At 29.7% G+C, this 20,265-nt stretch overlaps 1 protein-coding gene across 1 annotated transcript; it reads right to left on the reverse strand.

The window, feature by feature from the left end:
• Positions 1-55: 55 nt before the first annotated feature.
• On the reverse strand, positions 56-20,225 carry LOC107067924 (uncharacterized). The gene is made up of 4 exons (XM_015323863.2): positions 20,124-20,225; positions 19,861-19,969; positions 13,617-14,118; positions 56-9,974 (listed from the first exon to the last, which is right to left on the reverse strand). Exons 2-4 carry the CDS (start codon positions 19,890-19,892, stop codon positions 8,235-8,237), a joined length of 2,274 nt encoding a protein of 757 aa, XP_015179349.2. The 5' UTR covers positions 19,893-19,969; positions 20,124-20,225; the 3' UTR covers positions 56-8,234.
• Between the last annotated feature and the right edge of the window lie 40 nt (positions 20,226-20,265).

Below are 20,265 nucleotides of genomic sequence, written 5' to 3' on the forward strand. Positions count from 1 at the left end.
TTTTTTTCTTTTTATTATTATTATTCTCTTTGTAAATAAGAAAACATTCAAAAAATGCATACGAAGCAGCGAGATCAAAAATCATCATCCCAAGAGGTTTTATTTGTTGTTGTTGTTATTGTTGTTTGTTGTTATTCTTGTTGTGTTTACTCTTTCGATGATTACATTAGGAGAACCTTTCCGACAGACTACTTTATTTTTCTTTTGTTTTTCTTTAAGGCCCTATTTTATATATTCCCGTTCCTTCATCACGCAACCGATGTGTGTCAACCACTGATATATTATTATTCTGCGCAATAGAATTCTATTCGGTTAAAATCAGTAGCGTCGTATTATATTTCGTCGTATTTTAATTTGATAATAACGAGAAGGGGGAACGAACGAACACCCACGATTTAATAATAATAATATCCTAAGAAAGCCCGTGTTGTGTTTCAACGTTTACTCTCGTTGTTTACCGTGCGATGTGTAATCTTAACAAATATTTTATATATATAAGAAAGAAAAAAAAATGAAAAAGTAAAAAAAAAAAAGAAAAAGAAAAAACAAAACAAAAAGAAAAGAGACAAGAACATAAAACTAAGAAACGGTACTAAATTTCATATTTTTTTTTCTCGCTGTTATTTGTAAGAAATAACACATATACACAAAATAATGGTGACCTTGGCGAAGATGAACTTGGACGGTTTAATAAACGTGTGTCACCTTTTTTTTCGTTTTTCTTTAAAAAAAAAAAAATAGATTCCTCTTGTAGTATACCACCCATTTAGAAATAATCTTTTTAGTAAACGTAAAACGCTGTTCACTTTTCTTTTTTTATTAAACTATAATACCGCATTCCTACTTTACGTGTTGTTTATTCTCTTTATTTATTTTTTTTTCCTCAAATTTTTTGGATATACTAAAGAGCTTTTGCAAGAGATTAGATTTGTTCATCATTCTCATAGAGATTTCAGAAAATTTGATTAACATTACAATGAGGTTTGCGTAAAAAAGAAAAAGATCTTTAACACATTCTCCATTTGTAAAACACATATTATTATAACTGGTTTGTGTATTATAGTTAAAAATAAATAAATATTTATCTCTTCTATAATTATTCAATTATATATATTATATTAAATAAATTTAGTAATAATAATATTAAATATATAAATGAAACGCGAATTAAATTATAATTATAAAATAATTTTTTATACAAATTAAGCAATATTAATAAAATATATACATTAATCTTTTTTTTATAATAGATAAATTAAGTCTAATAAAATAGATTAATAATTAATAATAAAGATAATAATAAAATTTAATAAATAGTTGGGATACGAAGGTAAGTGCTATGCTAGGAGAATGTGTCAAAGAGAGAAAAATTCTTCACTTTCTGATTTATTCTAACCTCAAATGCAAAAAAAAAAATAGAGAGAAAAAAAAGAGATAAACAAAGAAATGTTGATGATTTTATACGATCAACAGATATGTTAACGATTTTTCTGACATCTCCTATAAAACTTCGGTTATACTATTATAAATTCAATAATAGAAACCCCATTACGCTTATTCTCCCTTCCTTTAATTCCTCCATTTTGTTTTTCTACTCGGTTAAAATAACGAGAGGAAGAATGCGATTTTCGTACGTATTTTGTCTTTACCATTTCCAAATATATAGTAGACTCTCATATATAACGGGTATACAAAATAAAAATAGAAGAAAATGTGTGAAGATTAGCTAGTATTTCAAAATGAAATTTTACTTTAATTTAAGATCCAACAACATTCTTATTATCGTCGGTAGTGATATTGTTTCTCTTTCATAATTATTACTTTTAATTTTAATTTTGAGCACTTTTTTTTATCGCGTTTGCAAAAAAAAGAAAACAATATTTTTTTAAATATTTATATATACATATTTATTATTATATTAACATTCTATGACAGTCCGCCGGTACGTGTAACACGTGATTGATTTGGCGGGAAAAACTAAGAAACTAGTAATTCAATATGGCTAGGCCAATGTTACTAGCCTAATGTTAATTATAAAAATGAAAAAAAAAAAATATATATATATATATAAAGAATTGTGTGTTATACAAGAATAATTGTCATTCAAAGTAATTTTCTGTAATCATAGTTCTGTAATCACTCATAACCAAACATAAAATACGTAACCATATGTGAACCGCCGATATACGGGAGTCTACTTATACTCATAATAATAATCTTTTATTGATTTAATTGAACTTAACTAAAAAAAAAAAAAGCATCTGTAATTTTATTACCGTATCGTATTATAATAACAGACTGTTACCGTCCCTCTTCGATTAAATATGTACAACATGCAACCACCATTTTTATTAACGGTATTCGCGTTATTTCGTTTAATGCTTAAAATATATTTTAATTGGCCATCGTGTTGAGCCATTAGAGAAAGAGAGATATTATCATCATTATTATTATTATTATTAGTAGTAGTAGTAGTATTTATTATTATTATTTATTATTATTATTATTTTCTTTTCTTTCTTTTCTTTTAAACAAAGAGGGCACGAGGAATACAACGAAGTGAATCAAGTTGAACGTAAGGAAAAAAAAATGAACAGAAAAAGAAACCAAACAAAAATATATATACATATACATAAATATAAAAAGAAGAAAAACAAAAACAAAATGTAACCTCTTACGAATACACGGGGAAGAGAGAAAAAAAAACACCCTTAAATTACTACTTTTTTTTTTTTTTTTTTGTAAAAGATTTAAAGAAGAAATGTGTCCTAACAAAAAGCATGAAAAATTACATATAGGTTATGAATTCACCCCAAGCACGATGATGAACGACACAATTGTTATGACTTTTATTATGTCATTACCCGACTCTTATGTGTTTTTTTATTTAATTTTTATTTTTTAATTCGCTTTAACATGTCGGAAATATATAAAGAGTGTTGTTACCCACATTATAAACTAGATCATCTAAAACATATTCGTTTTCGATTATAAGATAAATGTCCAAAACAAAGCGTGACCTTGATACATCAAGTTTTCATCATTTCGGAATATATTCCAATGATTATATCTATATATTGGTTATTATTCGTATAATCGAAAACGATTAAAGTATTTTAAACGATCAAATAGAATGGAATTTTTTCCCTTCATATCGGATTTCACAAAAATACTGTTTTTTTTCTCTTTTCACGGCTTCCTTCTTTCTTTTCTCATACAGTAAGAGGTCAATCTGATTATACTGCCTAAGATTTTGTTCATATTTTCATCCTTTTTATTTTGTATTTTTTTTTAGTAATTTTATTTCAACAAGTACGAATTTATTTAAAACGATTTGTAATGATCGTATAAGATCTATTATATTAGCATTATAAATTTTAAATGTGTGACATGTTTATTATTAAATAATTAATATATATTATTAAACTGAAATAACTTTCTATTCCTGTATTAACAATGAATTAATAATATATATATATATATATTTATGTACTTGTAGAGACGTAATAATACAATAATAATATCTTAGGCAGTAAAATTAGTCATCCACAATTTCTGTATATTATTGATAATAATAGGCTGCGATGGAAGTTCACCGAGATAATATATGATATGGTATTACCCACGTCATCAAAAACCGATGAGATACACGTCTCCTACTTTAATCATCATGCATGACAGAACAGTAGATCTATTAATACGCTACATCTTACATATCACAGATTTACGCGTGCACCCACTATCAAACAAAAAGCTATGACAGGCGAAGAGGACACCATTAACTGAAAATGGGAACGCGATTTTTCTGAATAACATTTTTTTTCTTTTTGATTAAAGAAATGACACAACAAAGAACAAAAAGATAAATATCGGGAGCATTTTCATATAGAATTTTTTTTATCTCGTCGAATTTTTTCCAAGATAACCTCAATTTTTTTTTTTATATATATATATATATAACAGTGGGGGTTATAAATGGCGACATTTCCCTCCAAAAACACACGGTGTTTTCCATACAATACAATTTGATAAAAATTGAAAAATTTTTGTATATAAAGTTTGTTTTGTATCATCATTTGTATCACCATTTGTATCACGATTAGATTTCACGATTTTTTGATGGACACTTAACTGTGGAACAAATTTGAACCGTGTCTCACTGGAGGTTAGAATTGTTAATTATGATTCAAAATATCGAATTAACTTTTTTATTATTAATATTGTCATCCTTTATAGTGTGTTAATTTTAGAAAGAAAAAAGAAGAAATGGTAAATGGCGTTAATGTTGATTAATTTGAATAATAATCAAATCAAGTACTGAAAAAGATAATTATAGGACGGAGACTATACCAGCTATGATTTTATATATAAATCGTTTTTGAAAATGTCCAAAATAATAATAATAATAATAATACGCTTACGATGAAATGAATATATGAATAAATAAATGTGATTTGAATGATTTGAATAAGAATCGATAGAGGGCACACGCAAATATGCGAAAACGTTAAGAGTTTTTTTTTATACTCACAATATTCGCTTTCTATTCGTATATTAACTATATTCGATTCAAAACGCCCAATAAGCGATCGGATCGATGAATTGGAGGGGGAAAAAGAAATAAAATTTAAAAAAAAATGAAAAAAAGAAGAAGAAGAAGAGAAAGTATAGAAGTAGAAGTAGAAGAAGAAGAAAAATGAGAATATGAAGACAGAAATGAAATAAAAATTCAAAAATCGATTAGAACTTTCAATTACATCGAATGTATCAAAATATATCAGATATTTCAATTCCTAGCCCAACAGTGCGTAGAAAAACAAATGTCGATAATCGTGTCATTAATTAAAATGCATTAATAATGGCATAATAATGCATTCGTCAAGAATCATCTCAATTTAATGTACAAGAGACACGATAATATTGAAAATCAAATGATTTTAAGCACCGCGGTTCACAGGATAATTTTTTCCCTCCCTTTTTTAAATATTGTGCGTAATCAACAAGTAACGAATCAAATGGGGATTTTAGAAAAATCGAATAAGAATGAGAATAAATAAATAAAAAGATAGATATATATATATATATATATATATATATATATATATATATATATATATATATATATTGTCATGACTATTCTCCCCCTTTTATGAAATTGAGGAACAATGACACTTTCTTTCCAAACCCCTGATGACCTTTCCCCGTTCTTAGAATCAACAGGACATGATGTTTCGAAATAATTTTTCGTCCAAATATTAACCCTAACCATTAACCTTAACTTTAATTCTCATTCGATTAATTTGATCTATCTCGATTTAAATCCCGTGATCGAACATAACCTAAAATTAAATAAAGAGCCGAGAACCGTTGATTACTAAATACACACACACACAAATATATATATATACATATACACAGAATCCGTGAAAAAATTTGTCCCCGTTGATCTGATCGAATTAGAACTCGAATCTGTACCTTTCAGTTATAATAAGTTGTTTTAACCTTTAAAAAACTATATACTCAGTCCAACGGTTCAAGTCCCCTTTCACGTATCCTACATATACAAGGAGTTCAAAAAAAACATTAAATAATTATAGAGTATATAGAACACACTATATACCGAGTAAAACAATTTTAATAAACATAGTCGACTATGATAGTAATATACAAAAGTGTTTATTTTTCATAAATGGTTGATATTTTGACCTATGTTAACTAAGACTTTTGTTTACTTGGTATAATATGTTCTATATGCTGCACAAATATTCAATGATTATTTTTTTAACATCTTGTATATGTACATGATGATGTAAAAAACTAAAGTTCTTCCTAATTCTTCTGACATAAATTTGATATATACATAAATATATATCAAAAGAATATATGTATAGAAAGAAAGAAAGAAAGAGATAGATAGATAGATAGATAGATAGATAGATAGATAGATAGATAGATAGATAGATAGATAGATAGAGAAAGAGAGAGATCGAAAAAAAAAAGAATAGAAAAAACAAAAAGTTCCGCGAGTAACTGTCATGAATCATGATAATATATCATCCGCAAGAGACTCTCCCTTTCGGTTTATTTATTTATTTGTTCGTATGTATGTTTATTTTGTCTTGGTTTCTTTTTTTTTATATTTTAATCAACCCCCCTCCCTCCCACCCTCCCGTCAACCCCCTCAACACCCATTATCTCTTATTTCAACTGAATACTTTCGCCTTGAGCGCGGAAACAACATTTTATCGAGTATATCATTCGCAGGTTTGCAAAATGAAATTTGCCTTTCCCATCATATACTGTTGCGAATTTCTAATACGATTTTTGTTTTAGTTAGAAGTTTAACTTTAAACGCTACAACACTTACGTTCGTATATTTTGTTTACACTTAATTTACCTACTACGTTAAAGGTAGTGGCATACCACATACATTTTATCAAACATTTACATTAGAGTAATAAAAATGTCGTAGTGTCCCTTTTTTGTCGTTTGCTTATTTCATTTTCTTCTTTGTTTATGTTTTTTCTTTTTGTTTGTTTGTTTGTTTGTTTTTTTTTTTTTTTTTATTAATTAATTTCTTTTCCCCCAAAGTGAAAGTGATGTGCGAAAGATTTCGACACGCAAATTAAAAAACATGTGTACGATTGAAAATCTCATGGATTGCGGCTAACCAACGCGTGCCCGGTACGATGACGCGCAAAGGCAAGACCACTCGGTGGCCAATTGCATAAACATCAAACAACAATGTTTCATATAATCATTCGTTGGCTTAACAACAAATTATTTTTGATATATATATATAAAAATAAGATTATCGAACTTTGTTCCAAAGTGCACAGCCATAGTGACTACGCGCTCAATTACTTCTAACACCTAAAAACCCATACCCCCCCTTTGCTGCCTCTGTGTATAATTAACGTTATGATGAATCCATCGAAGCACGATATATTTTTATAATGATATATTAATATCTTCTTCTTTTTTATTTTTTTATTCATTTATTTATTAATGACTCTCTTTTTTCCTCCTAACATTCAAATCGTACTTTTTCATTCTATATTCTTTTGTATCTAGGAAAATTACATATTTTCAGTAAAGTTTCTTTACTCGTTTACCATCTTTTTCAAATACATATATCGTATTTCAATTGCAAGGGTGCATGGCTTAATTTTTATGCAAAAGGCCTTACATTTTGAAGAGCATCACCTGCATTTACGCAAAGTATTAAATAAATTATAAATTATCTTCTACCTCACTCACCTTTTCTTTTTCTATATGTTTCCTGCATTTCAGAATAGCATATATAGGTAAGTTTTGTTTATGTATACATATTATATATCCATATATACATATATATACATAAACAAAATTATAATATATATACGCATACATATATATATATATATATATTTATATATACATATACATACATATATATATGTATATATATATATAATAGGCCCACCTACCCACCCTCCTTTCCTTATTCCCACCCTCCTTTCCTTATCCCCAACTATGCTTTCTGTATGTTTCGTGCATTTTGAAATATATATGTATATATATATATATATAATAACTATATAGTTATCAGTAATATCGCTAGACAAGATTATTGTTAAATTACCATAAAGACCTGTGACAAATGTTGTTATCTACCTTTGCAATTAGAAGCTATGAATATAACGAATATTATTACCATCATCTATCTTCTCCAAAGAACTATTTAGTACTGAATAATACTCGCTTGAAATGAGCCTTGGATCAAAAACTAATTTATTGTTTGAATTACGTTTTGACAGTGAATAAAATTTCAAATTTATTAACGGTATTAAATTTTTTTTGTTTCGTTTTTTTTCTGTTTTTGTTTTTTTCTGTTTTTCTATTTTTTTTTTGTTTGTTTTTCTTTTCTTTTTTTTTTTTTATTTAAATTATAATATAAATTTTAATTGTAGAAAGCTTATCTAATTAAATTGAAAAATAATCCTATACTGGATTAGACTTTAAATAATACAAACCTTTGTGGACATACAAAAAAAAAACTTGATGTCCTTTTATCCTGTTAATCGGCATCATTTCAAGCGAGTAAGAAAGAAACAAATTACATTAAGAATATTACCCCAAAAGAAGAACCCATCATTTGACAGAAATCGATAAATATTGTTTGGGAAATAGAAATGAATAATAGAGAAATTACTTTACTTAGCTTGAATGGCTGCTGATTTCCATTTAATGCATCACTGCTGTACCTGTGTTGGTGGATAAGGATAACCATATGGCGGCACGGCTTGGAACTGCCCGTATCCCATTGATTGATAAGCACAAGCTCCTGTATTTGGTGGTGGACGGTTAGTTTGAAAGAACTTGTTGTTGACAAGACTTTGTATTCCAGACTCAGTAGGTCCACCTGATGGCATAATAAATGCTGGTGGTATTGAATAAACATTTTGGTTATTTTGGCCATTTGAATATCCATTTTGTCTAGCATTATATCGACTTCCTTGATAACCATTATTTGGTCTGACTTGATATCGATTACAATTTTGGTATGATTGACAAGCACTACTAGATGAATATCCGTTTTGATGATAATTGTTATTTTGCTGACGTTGTTGCTGTTGTTGTTGCTGTTGTTGATGATTCTGTAGCTGCTGCTGCTGCTGTTGTTGTTGCTGCTGTTGTTGTTGCTGTTGTTGTTGCTGTTGATGTAAGGACTGCTGATTTTGTTGTTGATGATGTTGATGTTGTTGGTAGACAGCTGGCTGGTAATTATTTTGACGATTGGTCTGATAATCATTTTGTTGTTGTTGCATGTTGATTCTTTGTGGATTTCTAACAATCTGTTGTTGACTATTTTGCTGTTGATTATTTTGCCAACTTGTAATGGTAGGGCTAGTGTTATTTCTAGGACTTCCTCCTGAATTATTATCCTTGCTAAAGCGACCATAACTCCAACGCTGTCTACCCTTTCCAAATTGATTTCTTATAGAATTAGCCATATCTGCTAATTGAGGGTTTATTACTTGACCAGCCTCTTCCAGAACAGATATTAATTCTTTAGCTTGTCTTGCATTATTCGAAGTGAAATAAGCATAAGCAGTTCCTGCACTTTGGCATCGACCAGTACGACCTATTCTATGAATATAATCCTCTGAACTATTCGGATAATCAAAATTAATAACATACTTGACATCTTCTACATCCAAGCCACGTGCAGCTACATCAGTTGCAACTAAGATCATAGTTTTTCCATTTCTAAATTCAGATAATACATAATCTCGTTCAGGTTGTGACTTGTCACCGTGAATGGAGATAGCTGACCAACCTTCTCGCTTAATGGACTTTGTGATATCATCTACTTTCTTTTTAGTTTCAACAAAAATAATGACTTTACTTCCACGTTCACCACTGATTTCTCTCAATAAATTCGACAGTTTTGATTCTTTTTCATGTTCCTGACATATTTCAATTATCTGTCTAATATTATGGTTTGCGGCTAAAGTCAACGAACCAATATTAATCTGAATATAATCCGTGAGAAAATCTTCTGCTAGAGCTTGTACTTCTTTGGGCCATGTCGCCGACCACATCAGAACTTGACGATCTGGTCTAATTTGTTCGATAATCTTTCGAATTTGTGGCTCAAATCCCATGTCTAACATTCTGTCAGCCTCATCTAGGACAAGGTATGTGCATCTTCGTAAATTTGTAGTTCCCTTTTCCAAAAAGTCAATAAGCCTTCCAGGTGTTGCAATACAAATTTCAACGCCTCTTTCGAGATCCCTTGCTTGTGGTCCTTTTGGAGATCCTCCGAAAATGCACGTATTTCGAATGCAGGATGAAGAGCCGAAATCTTTTGCTACTGATTGAATTTGTTGTGCCAATTCTCGGGTAGGAGCAAGAACTAAGACGATTGGACCTTCACCACGACTTAATCGAGGTTGATTGTTAATATGAACAGTTGCAGGAAGAATATACTGAAAATAAAATAACAAAAATTAACCAAGTTTTCTTAACACATTGACAGCCGGCCCCGCGAAAACGCGGGTTTCTGAGACTGTCGCTTGAGCGCCGGCCCCACGAAAACGCGGGTTTCTGAGTTTGTCGCTTGAGTAGCTGCCTCACGATGGCGCTCAGGCTTTAAATGTCTCTTAGGTCGCCGGCTGGTAATGTATCAACTATCAATACGTAATAATATTAATATCAATGTTTATATACAAATTACTGATACAGAATTACATTTGTTAGGTAAGAGACACGAGAATAAGTAAGAATGCATATACAAAGAAAACATCAAAGTTATTAATACGTTGAATTCGGCGTCGGTCTCTGGGAAAAAACAGTATTCTGCAACATTGCACCGCTTGATCGTTCGCTGCTGGCTGAACATAAAGGACAGCAAATTCGGACTCAACGTGTTAAATATCAGCTACAAAATCCCTAGCGCCGGAATTAAAATGGTTAGTTTTCTTAAGGGGTAACACCACCCTAGAGTCTTAAAAAAAAGCCTTTTTTGGGGAAGTTTTTTTTAAAATATTGAATTAAATATTAAATATGAATCCGCCCGTTTTAGCCCCAAAAAACAGGGTTCCGTTCAGCCACGAATATCGACGCCATTTTGTATCTAAAATCAATGAAAATATCTGTATAGATATTTCAATACCAACCTAAAAAAAGAAACTCTATTCCTCATCTAGTGATGAAAAAATATTCCCCCCCAAAAATCTGTTGAGCGCTGTTAAGCAGAAATGTGCGCTGGCAATTTTAAATGACTACAGCGGCAAGCAATGCACCACTAAGCTCGGCACCACGGTAAGGTTCACTTTGAACCGTCAGGTCCGCAAAAGGTTAACACGTTGAACGTCACACCACGTGCACCGTCGCTGATGGACACTACACTTCCGTTTAGGCCGCGTCAGTCATCGATGACTGACAGTGTATGACATGATACATCTAATTGTAAGAGGCGCACGTGGCCTGACGATGACTTCCTTGAAAGCAGTTAGAGAGAGAGAGACAGTTCAGAGTGTAAGAGAGATAGACAGCCACGGTGGCGCAACTGGCAAGTTTACAAGATGGTGTTCAGTACCAAATCTTTTGTAGACGATAAACTTTATATTTGTTATTTTTTATAACACTCAATTTCTGTGAAACAGATTCTGCGATAAGCCTATAAAATAGAATATCATAAAATACGATAAGCAGCAGGTATGAGGTATTGTTTACGTAAAGATTAAGAAATTCCAAAGGGCCATAAATTCCCAAACTATCTTAATGATCAAAAGAACATAAGAACTACAGCATCATACTGCAATACTTTTCATAAGTTTGTCGTTCTTATTCTAGGTTTAACAAGCCAATAAACACTTGGCAAATTAATTTTAGGTTTCTGTATACTTAAATAACATAATATTAAAATTACACGAATACAAAGATACTTTTAATTTTTTATTAAAAAAAAAAAAATCGCATATGACAGATATTTAGCAATGAGAAAAGTGCATGGCAATAAAAAATTTATATTTGATAAATCTATCTAAAGTCAATAAATAGAAAATTAGGCTTCTCAACATTCTTTTAAAATCTAGGATTATTACCTGTACAAGTAGGATGCGCACTAGTAAACGCAAGACCTACAGCGAGCCAAGAAGTGCAGGTTATAACTAAAAGATCAAGAAGAACGATATATCAAAAAATTAGCTTATCCCCAATTATTATTTTCCCGACGTTGCTAGCTCCCGGACTAGAAGGACATAGGATTCTCGAACCGCTACCAGTCAGTAAAATGTTAACAAGTTGAGTGCCACGCCAATTTTACCGGAATTATTCATGGCGCCACGATGTGGAATACATTTTTAGTAACCTGGACATGCTGATCACCGGTGGCCCCCCCCATGCGCCACAACCAAGTTAAGTTGCGACCACCGGTGACCCCAGGCATTCAACCTGTTAAAATCAAGCCTCGAGAGAATGAGTCGAATGTATGATAAATTTCTCATTTTCAGAGCTTTGCAATTTACACAGCTTACATACTTACACACTTACAAAACAAACCAATACCTTCTTTCTTTATTTCGTTCTTTCAGTTCGTTTGTACAATTTATTTTTTACTTATTTATTTTTCTACTTTTATATCGCTCCTACATACATACAGGGGTTAAGCATCGAGATAATATGAGTTCACCGGAGACCGAGAATAGGAAAAACTGTATAGCTATATTCTGTCTCATTTTCTCGCAGGCTCAATCCTATATGTTCGTCTCTTTTTGAAACGTTGCCGCATTTCTGTTCGCTTTTTTTTTCGGTGTCACCCTCATTCTAAAGAAGTTTTCACTTCAACAATGATAATAATTAATAACAAATTACAATAAACAACAACAACAATAAATAAACAGAAGTAAAAAGATAGATGAGAAATTGTCGGAGACAGACCACGAAGTTAAATAATAAGAAACAAACATCAGTAAAAAGATAGGTAAGAAATTGTCAGAGGCGGACCACGAAGTTCAATAATAAGGAGAACGATCGCTATAGGGAATTTGTCATAAACTGTGTCCCCTAAAAAAGTAACAAAATACTAGTACTTATTTCTGCCACTAGGGCGGTATGGTGATCACCTCGACCATAGCGATATCACAAAAAACTTTATTTATTCTATATTTTGGGGATATTTTTATACACAGTGATCGTTCCTTTCTCCTTATTATTTAACTCCGTGGACGGAACTAAGAATTGAACGATGCTACAAGGTGAAACATAAATAAAATATGTCTAAGAGTATAAACAAACGATAAAATAACAAATAAAGCAAAAAAGCTATTAGGCCAACAAACTTATTATAACTAGCTATTAAACAATTTTTAACTTAAGCGTGCAACTTAAGGGGTAACACCACTATAGAATTTTGGCGAAATCTTATTTTTATGAAGCGCCTCGAATAGTGATAATAAAACTTTAAACGCGTTTTTCTCGAAATTACATTTTTAAAACTGGGTGGACTCAGAACTCGAGCATCATTTAACCATCATTTAACCGATTGACTTGAAAGTTTGAAGATAGTTTGACAGTTGTATTTTCTACACAAGTACATATCCGATTTTTAATTGAATGTAAACTTTTAATTTTATAAACAATTTTTTACATATTTTTTCGTCAAAAAGTCGATTATTTTTATTCAAAGTTGCGCCATTTTCATAAAATTTGACTTAGGGAAAAATCCGTATATACTTCTCAAGATAATAGTACATAGATTAAGAATTTCTTTTGTTTTTTATTCTAGGTCTCATAGTTGTCCAAGTATGAGTCCACCCATTTTAGTAAAAAAAAAACAGGGTTTTGTTCAGTCACGAATACCGACTATGCCATTTTCTATCTAAAATCAATCAAAATATTTTTTTTCATAGTTTAATATATGATTAACCAACCCTCAAAAAAGAAATTCTATTCCTCATTTAGTTTTCGCACAAAAATTCCCAAAAAAAGGCTTTTTTCAGGCTCTATAGTGGTGTTACCCCTTAAAGGATTAATAAGTTGAAATTTGTATAAAAAATTTCTTTACAAAACTTATTACATTTTAAACTTATATATCCTATTATATATAGACTATAAATTATATATACCGCCAAAGTTTTGCCTGAACCAGTTTGAGCAATTCCAACCATATCACGACCACTTAATGCAATTGGCCATCCTTGAGCTTGAATAGCAGTAGGTTCAGCAAATCCTTGTTTCTTTATTTCTTCCATAACATAATCTGGGAAATTACTTTCTTCAAAAGCTTGTATTGGTGGAGGAGTATTATTTCCTTTAACAGTAATCTCTTTTCCAGTATGGTACTTATTGATCTCTTCTGATGTTCGTTTTAAAATATTAACATGTGGAATATACAGATTTTTTGTTATTACTGGTAAAGCTGCTAAGTCCCAATTAGGTTTCTTTAATAAATCTCCTGGTATTTTCTTTTGATTTGGGTTCTGTTTAATTTGGGTTTTAGGATTGAATTCCTTTTGTGATTGGTGTTGTTGTTGTATTTGTTGTTGTTGTTGTTGTTGTTGACCATTCCAATATGCTGTTGTACCAGAATTTCGATTACTGAAATCTCTACTACCCCTTGACCTGTAACTGATAAATCAAAATTATGATATTGTTGTAGGGGGGGGAGGTAGAATGTGGGACGAACGCTTCCATGCCAAACTTATTAAGCATTCGTGGAGAAAAATTGGTCGAGTGGGCTCAAAAAAATTGATTTTTTGAAAATTCTAGAATGTTGTTACCCCTTTAGTGTATCTACAAGTGATAAATCATCTTTATAAACTTTAATAAATTATAATTATACTTTTTTTATAGTATAACCAGTAGTAATTATATAATACAATGTATTATATATAGTAATATATATAGTAATAGTATTATATATAGTAATGTATCAATACAATGACCAGGTAGATTGCTTTACCGGTATCTCCATTGAGATACCCAGTATGCAGTTTAGGGGTGTCTGGCAGGGGGTAGCAACTGTCATAAGTGTCCGGCAATGGATGACGAGATTTCTAAAGTTATCCCGAAGAAAATATATAAAAATGAAGCTTTATACTTTCACGAATTTAATGTACTATTTTATACATCTTTACTACCTGTTACCTGCCCAAGTAACCACAACCCAAACTCTATAGTCGCTGGTCGTTCTTACCTGTATAGGGAACAGAAAAACTTTCAGCTTTTATAAAATAACGAAGGTCTGGCCGTCGTGGGCTCTTGGGCTATATAGCTTATGAAAAAACGAATTCAACGAGGTACAATATGTCAACCTTCAAGTGATCTTTATTGGGAAAATTCATTTAAACCATTTGAGAAGGGCGAATTTACGGCCGAAAATATTACTTTTATTTCTTTCTCTTGTAAGAATTCTTTAAATTCTTTTCAATTAATGCCCGAATATTGGTCCGTTAAATTCATTTCTATTTGGTTTATTTCTATTATCTTTTTTTACTAGTTTTATGAAGTCTCTTGCATTATGTGTTCGTGATGTTATTATGAAAGCATATCTTGTAAAATGATCGACTAGTAAGTGTAAATATCTCTTTGTTGATCTATTTCCTTCAAAACCTCCTATTGTATCTATTGACATAATTTGGAAAAGGTTTTGTCACTGGGCTTAAGTGTGACATTAATCCATATTTCTTTTGCCCTCTTGTTTTATTTTCTAGACATATCTTGCAATTTCTACATACCTTTATTATAAAACGTAATGAGATATGTAGTGCCTTTATTCATTTTTTCGCATATCTTGCATGGTTTCTTTTCTTTATTTTTCTTTATCCAATTTTGTTTATTTTCCCTTGTTCTTGTGCTTGTCTTTACCCACATAACATAAAAACTTTCTAAAACATTTCTTTAAAGTTTTAAATCTTTCAAAAAGAGGTTTTTACAAAATCTATCTACAAGGTGAAAATGTCCGCGTTCAGAGACTTGCAAAAGATTACTCTATCAGTAAAATATTTTAGAAATGTTTTAAAAATATTTTTGTAAAATCTTTTATGAATATTTTTACAAATATTTTAGAATGATGCCTGCAAGGTTTCTAAAAGATTTTTTGGAAATATTTTACAAAACTTTCACTGAAAGATTTCTAAACCTTTCGTGTTATGTGGGTATTAGCATGCTTTTTAATTTTCGTATTTCTTTAAAAAGACTAATTCTATCTATTACTTTCTCTTTCTCTATTCAATCTCTTATATTTTCAGGCAATCCTATTGTTATTAATGCAATTTTTCTTTTCATGTTCATTTCCTTATCTGCATCTATTAAAAACTTCTCTTTTCGTATGTCATACTCTAATAATGATCCCTCTCTGTATCTGTATGATACAGCATATGCCCATGTGTTCCAACCTTGATTGTCAAAAGTTTGTACAAATTAATCTTTTCATTCTTTCCAATTTTTTTTATCCAAGTTCCGTGTTAGTTGGCAAATATCATTCTTGGCCTGATTTGTCTAAAAAAACAGTCTTAATATTCCAATCTTCACGTTGTCTTCTGTAATGTCAAATCTTTTACACTCTTTCTCAAATATTTCCATCCATTGTTCTGCATTTGTATTTTTACTGTTGAATCTATCTAATATAAACTTTTCTGAGAGATGTCTTTTAAATCTTTCTCTCAATCTTTTTTTTTTCCATTGGCTATTGTTATTGGTTGTATTAATGTTTTTAGTTCATCTTTTCATGTGTTCTCTTTATTCTCCTCTACTGTATCTAAAAAGTAATTTTTAAATTTCATCTTCTCAAATTCATCCAAATAAGCCTTTTTTTTATGTCTTCCGACAAACCAATCCATAACTATTTTTTTCTCGTGTCTCTTGGCAAATTCTTTTAAGCTCATAAACACGCTAGTTATCTTCAATTCGGTATGTTAAATTACGTTCTCACATTCCTTAAAGTAGGACATATATTTCCCTATTTTCTTTCATGATTGAGGTTATAATTATAATGTTTGTGTTTTTGGGTCTGTTGAAGAAGGAATCACATGAAATTCGAACTGTAATTTTGACATTTTTGTGGTTTTTTTTTTCTTTTCTCTTTTTGTAAACCCTTTGTAAATAACGCTCAACATGACATCATCATAATTTAATGAATTATATTCTATCAGAAAATATTCCCGCCGTCCAATATTTTGTTATGATTGACTGGTCTAACTAATTAAAGGTTGAATCTTTGTCAAGGAGAAAGGTAGACACTTTTGAACAACATTCGATTTAGTTGATTTAATTACCACATTGGAGCGCTACATTAGATATATTTCTCGCTAATGAATCATTACAGGATATTGTTGAAAAGGATAAGTAAAGTATTATTTTTCCCTTATTATCCGCCATGATTAGCCGTGATCATGAAGGCGGCTAATCAGGGGGGGATGCTCTTTTAGAACATAAACACTGAGCAAAAGAGCAAACCTCTTCGAATATCCTAACAAAGAAGGATCATTCTGGCAATAATTTTTGGTAGTTCGGGACTGTTTTTAAGTGCAGTCCCGCAAGATATAATTCAAAAATAAATAAACTTCTTTAGCTTTTTAATATCCCTCACCTCCCTACATATTAACATTTTATTTATCAAGGTTTTTTCTTCTTTTTTTGGATTTTTTTTTTATTTTTCACCAAACTAACTTACGCTTAATGCAATAAAACTCTTGAGAAAAATAATAAGCTAGGCGATTGTATTCAAAAACTTTCTCGTCATCTAATACTTCATGTTATGATTGACTGGTCTAACTAATTAAAGGTTGAATCTTTATCAAGGAGAAAGGTAGACACTTTTGAACAACATTCGACTTAGTTGATTTAATTAACACATTGGACCGCTACATTAGATATATTTCTCGCTAATGAATCATTACAGGATATTGTTGAAAAGGATAAGTAAAGTATTATTTTCCCTGTATTACCCGCCATGATTAGCCGTGATCATGAAGGCATCTAATCGGGAGAATGCTCTTTTAGAACATAAACACTGAACAAAAGAGCAAACCTCTTCGAATATCCTAACAAAGAAGGATCATTCGGGCAATGATTTTTGATATAGTGCTAATATATATATATTATATATAAAATGCTTTATATTTAAATTAATAATATTAGTAAATTATTGACTTTTTAAAAATTATTTAAAGAAAAAAGATATAATATACATATGTAAGACCAAATCTTTATAAACCGATCAATAAATAATTACACTACGACCGTAGCTACTACTGAGCCCTCAATTGGTAAATAATTGAACTATCCAGAATATAAATAAAATGGAATACATTGAAAAAGATATTTAAATTAAATTTTGGTTTATTACTGATATATTTTCATTATGTTCAAATTATTTATTTTCCTACGAACGTGCTCATAATTAAACTTCAAACGTGTTGTTTTATGAGCTTCATTTACACAAAATCATTTGCTTGAATTTTTTGAATAAAATACAAAGGACGTTTCTCAAATTCATATGCACCACGTTAGTCACTTTTTCTAGATGTATTTATCTCTCACGTTATTCATTTAAAATCTGATACAATTTATACAAAAAAATTCTATTATGGCTTTCTGTTCAAATATGACACAAAATCATCCAGTTCTCTTAATATTTTTCTTAGTGTATTAATTTGTTTAAACAACACATTATATACTGCACAACAATTTCTATTTTTTTCTTTATTTTTGTTTTTCTGAGCAAATGTACCGATATATTACTTTTATAAATCACTCATGTTTTTATTAATGAAATATTTATTAATACAAATAGTAAAAATGAATATTAAACTGTATGCGTTACTTTTTTTCTCCTGCAACATCAGTGCCATATTATTTTTCCTTTGAACTAAAAATTGTATGTAGAATATTCTGGATAATTCTATTCTAGAATTTATAAAAGAAAATTTATATACTTAAACAAAAAATTGTTTGAAATCTGCATCGTAGAGTGAAAGAAAATAGAATGGTAATAATTAAAAATTAATTAATAATTATTAAGAGTTATAACCCTTTGAGTGCTAAATACTTTTAACTAAAATATTTTGTAGGAAGAAGATAATTTGTTATTAATTAGATTCTAATAATAAATTAGATTTAATAATTATATTTTTTCTTTCTGTTAATAGAATTTAATTTAATTAATATAAACATTACATTATTTTACATTAATATTAACAAAGACATATATTGGCATATATACCAAGCGCATATAGACGTCCATAGCACTCTCAGGGTTAAGATAAAAAAAAAAATTGAAAAGCAAACAGTGAAATCGTGTAGAATAAAAAGAAATTAGGACAATGATTTAACGAAAGAGAAAACAAATAAATAATGAGAAACTGTTAAAATAAAATATAGAAAATTATGTGGAAAAGGAAAATGGTGGAAAAAGAAGATGGAGACAACAGAAAAAAAAACGAAAAAAGAAAAATGAAGATATTAATTTTTTTTTTTTATATATGATAGAAATATAGAAAGCAATATGTTACTGAATTGAAAGATAAGTTTAAAATTTATTTCCGAAGTTTGTAAAAAATAATTATATTAAAAGTAAGAGTCTACTACTTACTGGACCAACGTGGGTCCATTAAAAATTGATGAATTAAAATAAATATTTTCTTTAAATAAAATAATTCTAAAATTTTTTCATTAAATATTATGTAATTATGTGGTTTATCGTAAAATGATAATAATTTATTTTTTGAGAAAATATTATAAGCTATAAATTAAAATAAACTATTTTTTATTTTATAGTAAATACTAAAATGATGATATATTCATTTTGGAGCAAAGAGTACCCTAGTAGCACAAAATATTGAAAAATATTGAATACATGTGTATTTAATATTAAATATAAAAAATTATTTTATTTTTTATTTAGATTTTAAATGAATAGCGTGAGAGATTAATTGTTCTAGAAAAAGTGATTAATATGGTACATATGAATTTGAGAAACGTACTTTGTATTTTATTCAAAAAATTCAAGCAAATGATTTTGTGTAAATGAAGCTCATAAAACAACACGTTTGAAGTTTAATTATGATCACGTTCGTAGGAGAAAAACTAATTTTTATGTGTATTCAATGTCTTTTTAATAATTAATACACATGTATTCAATATTTTTCAATATTTTGTGCTACTAGGTATAGACTATAAGATATAGAATCGTCATCATTAACTACGTCAAACAAAATGGCTGACTGAGAAACGTTGAATATATACATAAAAAATAAAACCCCCGTCTTCTACTATCTTCGCAAACACATTTTGAGTATTTAACAAATCAATGTAGAGATTTTATCAATTTTTATGATTATTAAGAAAAACAATATTTATATAATTTACCTCGTTTGGCTCGTATATGCTGCGGTATACATTTCTGGTCCCCTAGTCCTCTATTTGCAACGTACAATTATCCTTTCCACTAGTAAATCGATATCAACTCTTGTTAGTTCTACAAAATCAAGAAAAAATTACTTTAAAATTAGTTTTCAATAATAATTGATACAAATATTTATAGATAATTATTTAAGGAAGGTAGTGATAGAGTTAAGGAAAGGACAAATTAGATATTTCTCCAGAAATAATAATTTTTAAGTCTTCGCTACCTTTTCCCAACCCGGCAAACTGACGAACAATGGCTGACAGACCGCTCAGAAGACGGAAATGACCTAAGAACATTTCCTATCACAAGCAGCTGCTACTACGCGTTAACGCAATTTTGATTGGTCAGATTACAGCGAGTCTAAA

The sequence above is a fragment of the Polistes dominula genome, unplaced genomic scaffold (assembly GCF_049000335.1).
Source record: "Polistes dominula isolate Pdom_NZ unplaced genomic scaffold, Pdom_raw_medaka contig_17, whole genome shotgun sequence".
Classification (NCBI taxonomy): Eukaryota; Metazoa; Arthropoda; class Insecta; order Hymenoptera; family Vespidae; genus Polistes; species Polistes dominula.

Excerpts from the sequence above, each read along its gene's own strand:
- LOC107067924 (XM_015323863.2), bottom strand. The coding sequence starts at position 19,892 with ATGTATACCGCAGCATATACGAGCCAAACGAG. Across the intron at positions 14,119-19,860 it reads GCATATACGAGCCAAACGAG|TTACAGGTCAAGGGGTAGTA; the intron begins GTAAATTATATA and ends TTGATTTATCAG. Across the intron at positions 9,975-13,616 it reads GTTCAGGCAAAACTTTGGCG|TATATTCTTCCTGCAACTGT; the intron begins GTATATATAATT and ends TTTTATTTTCAG.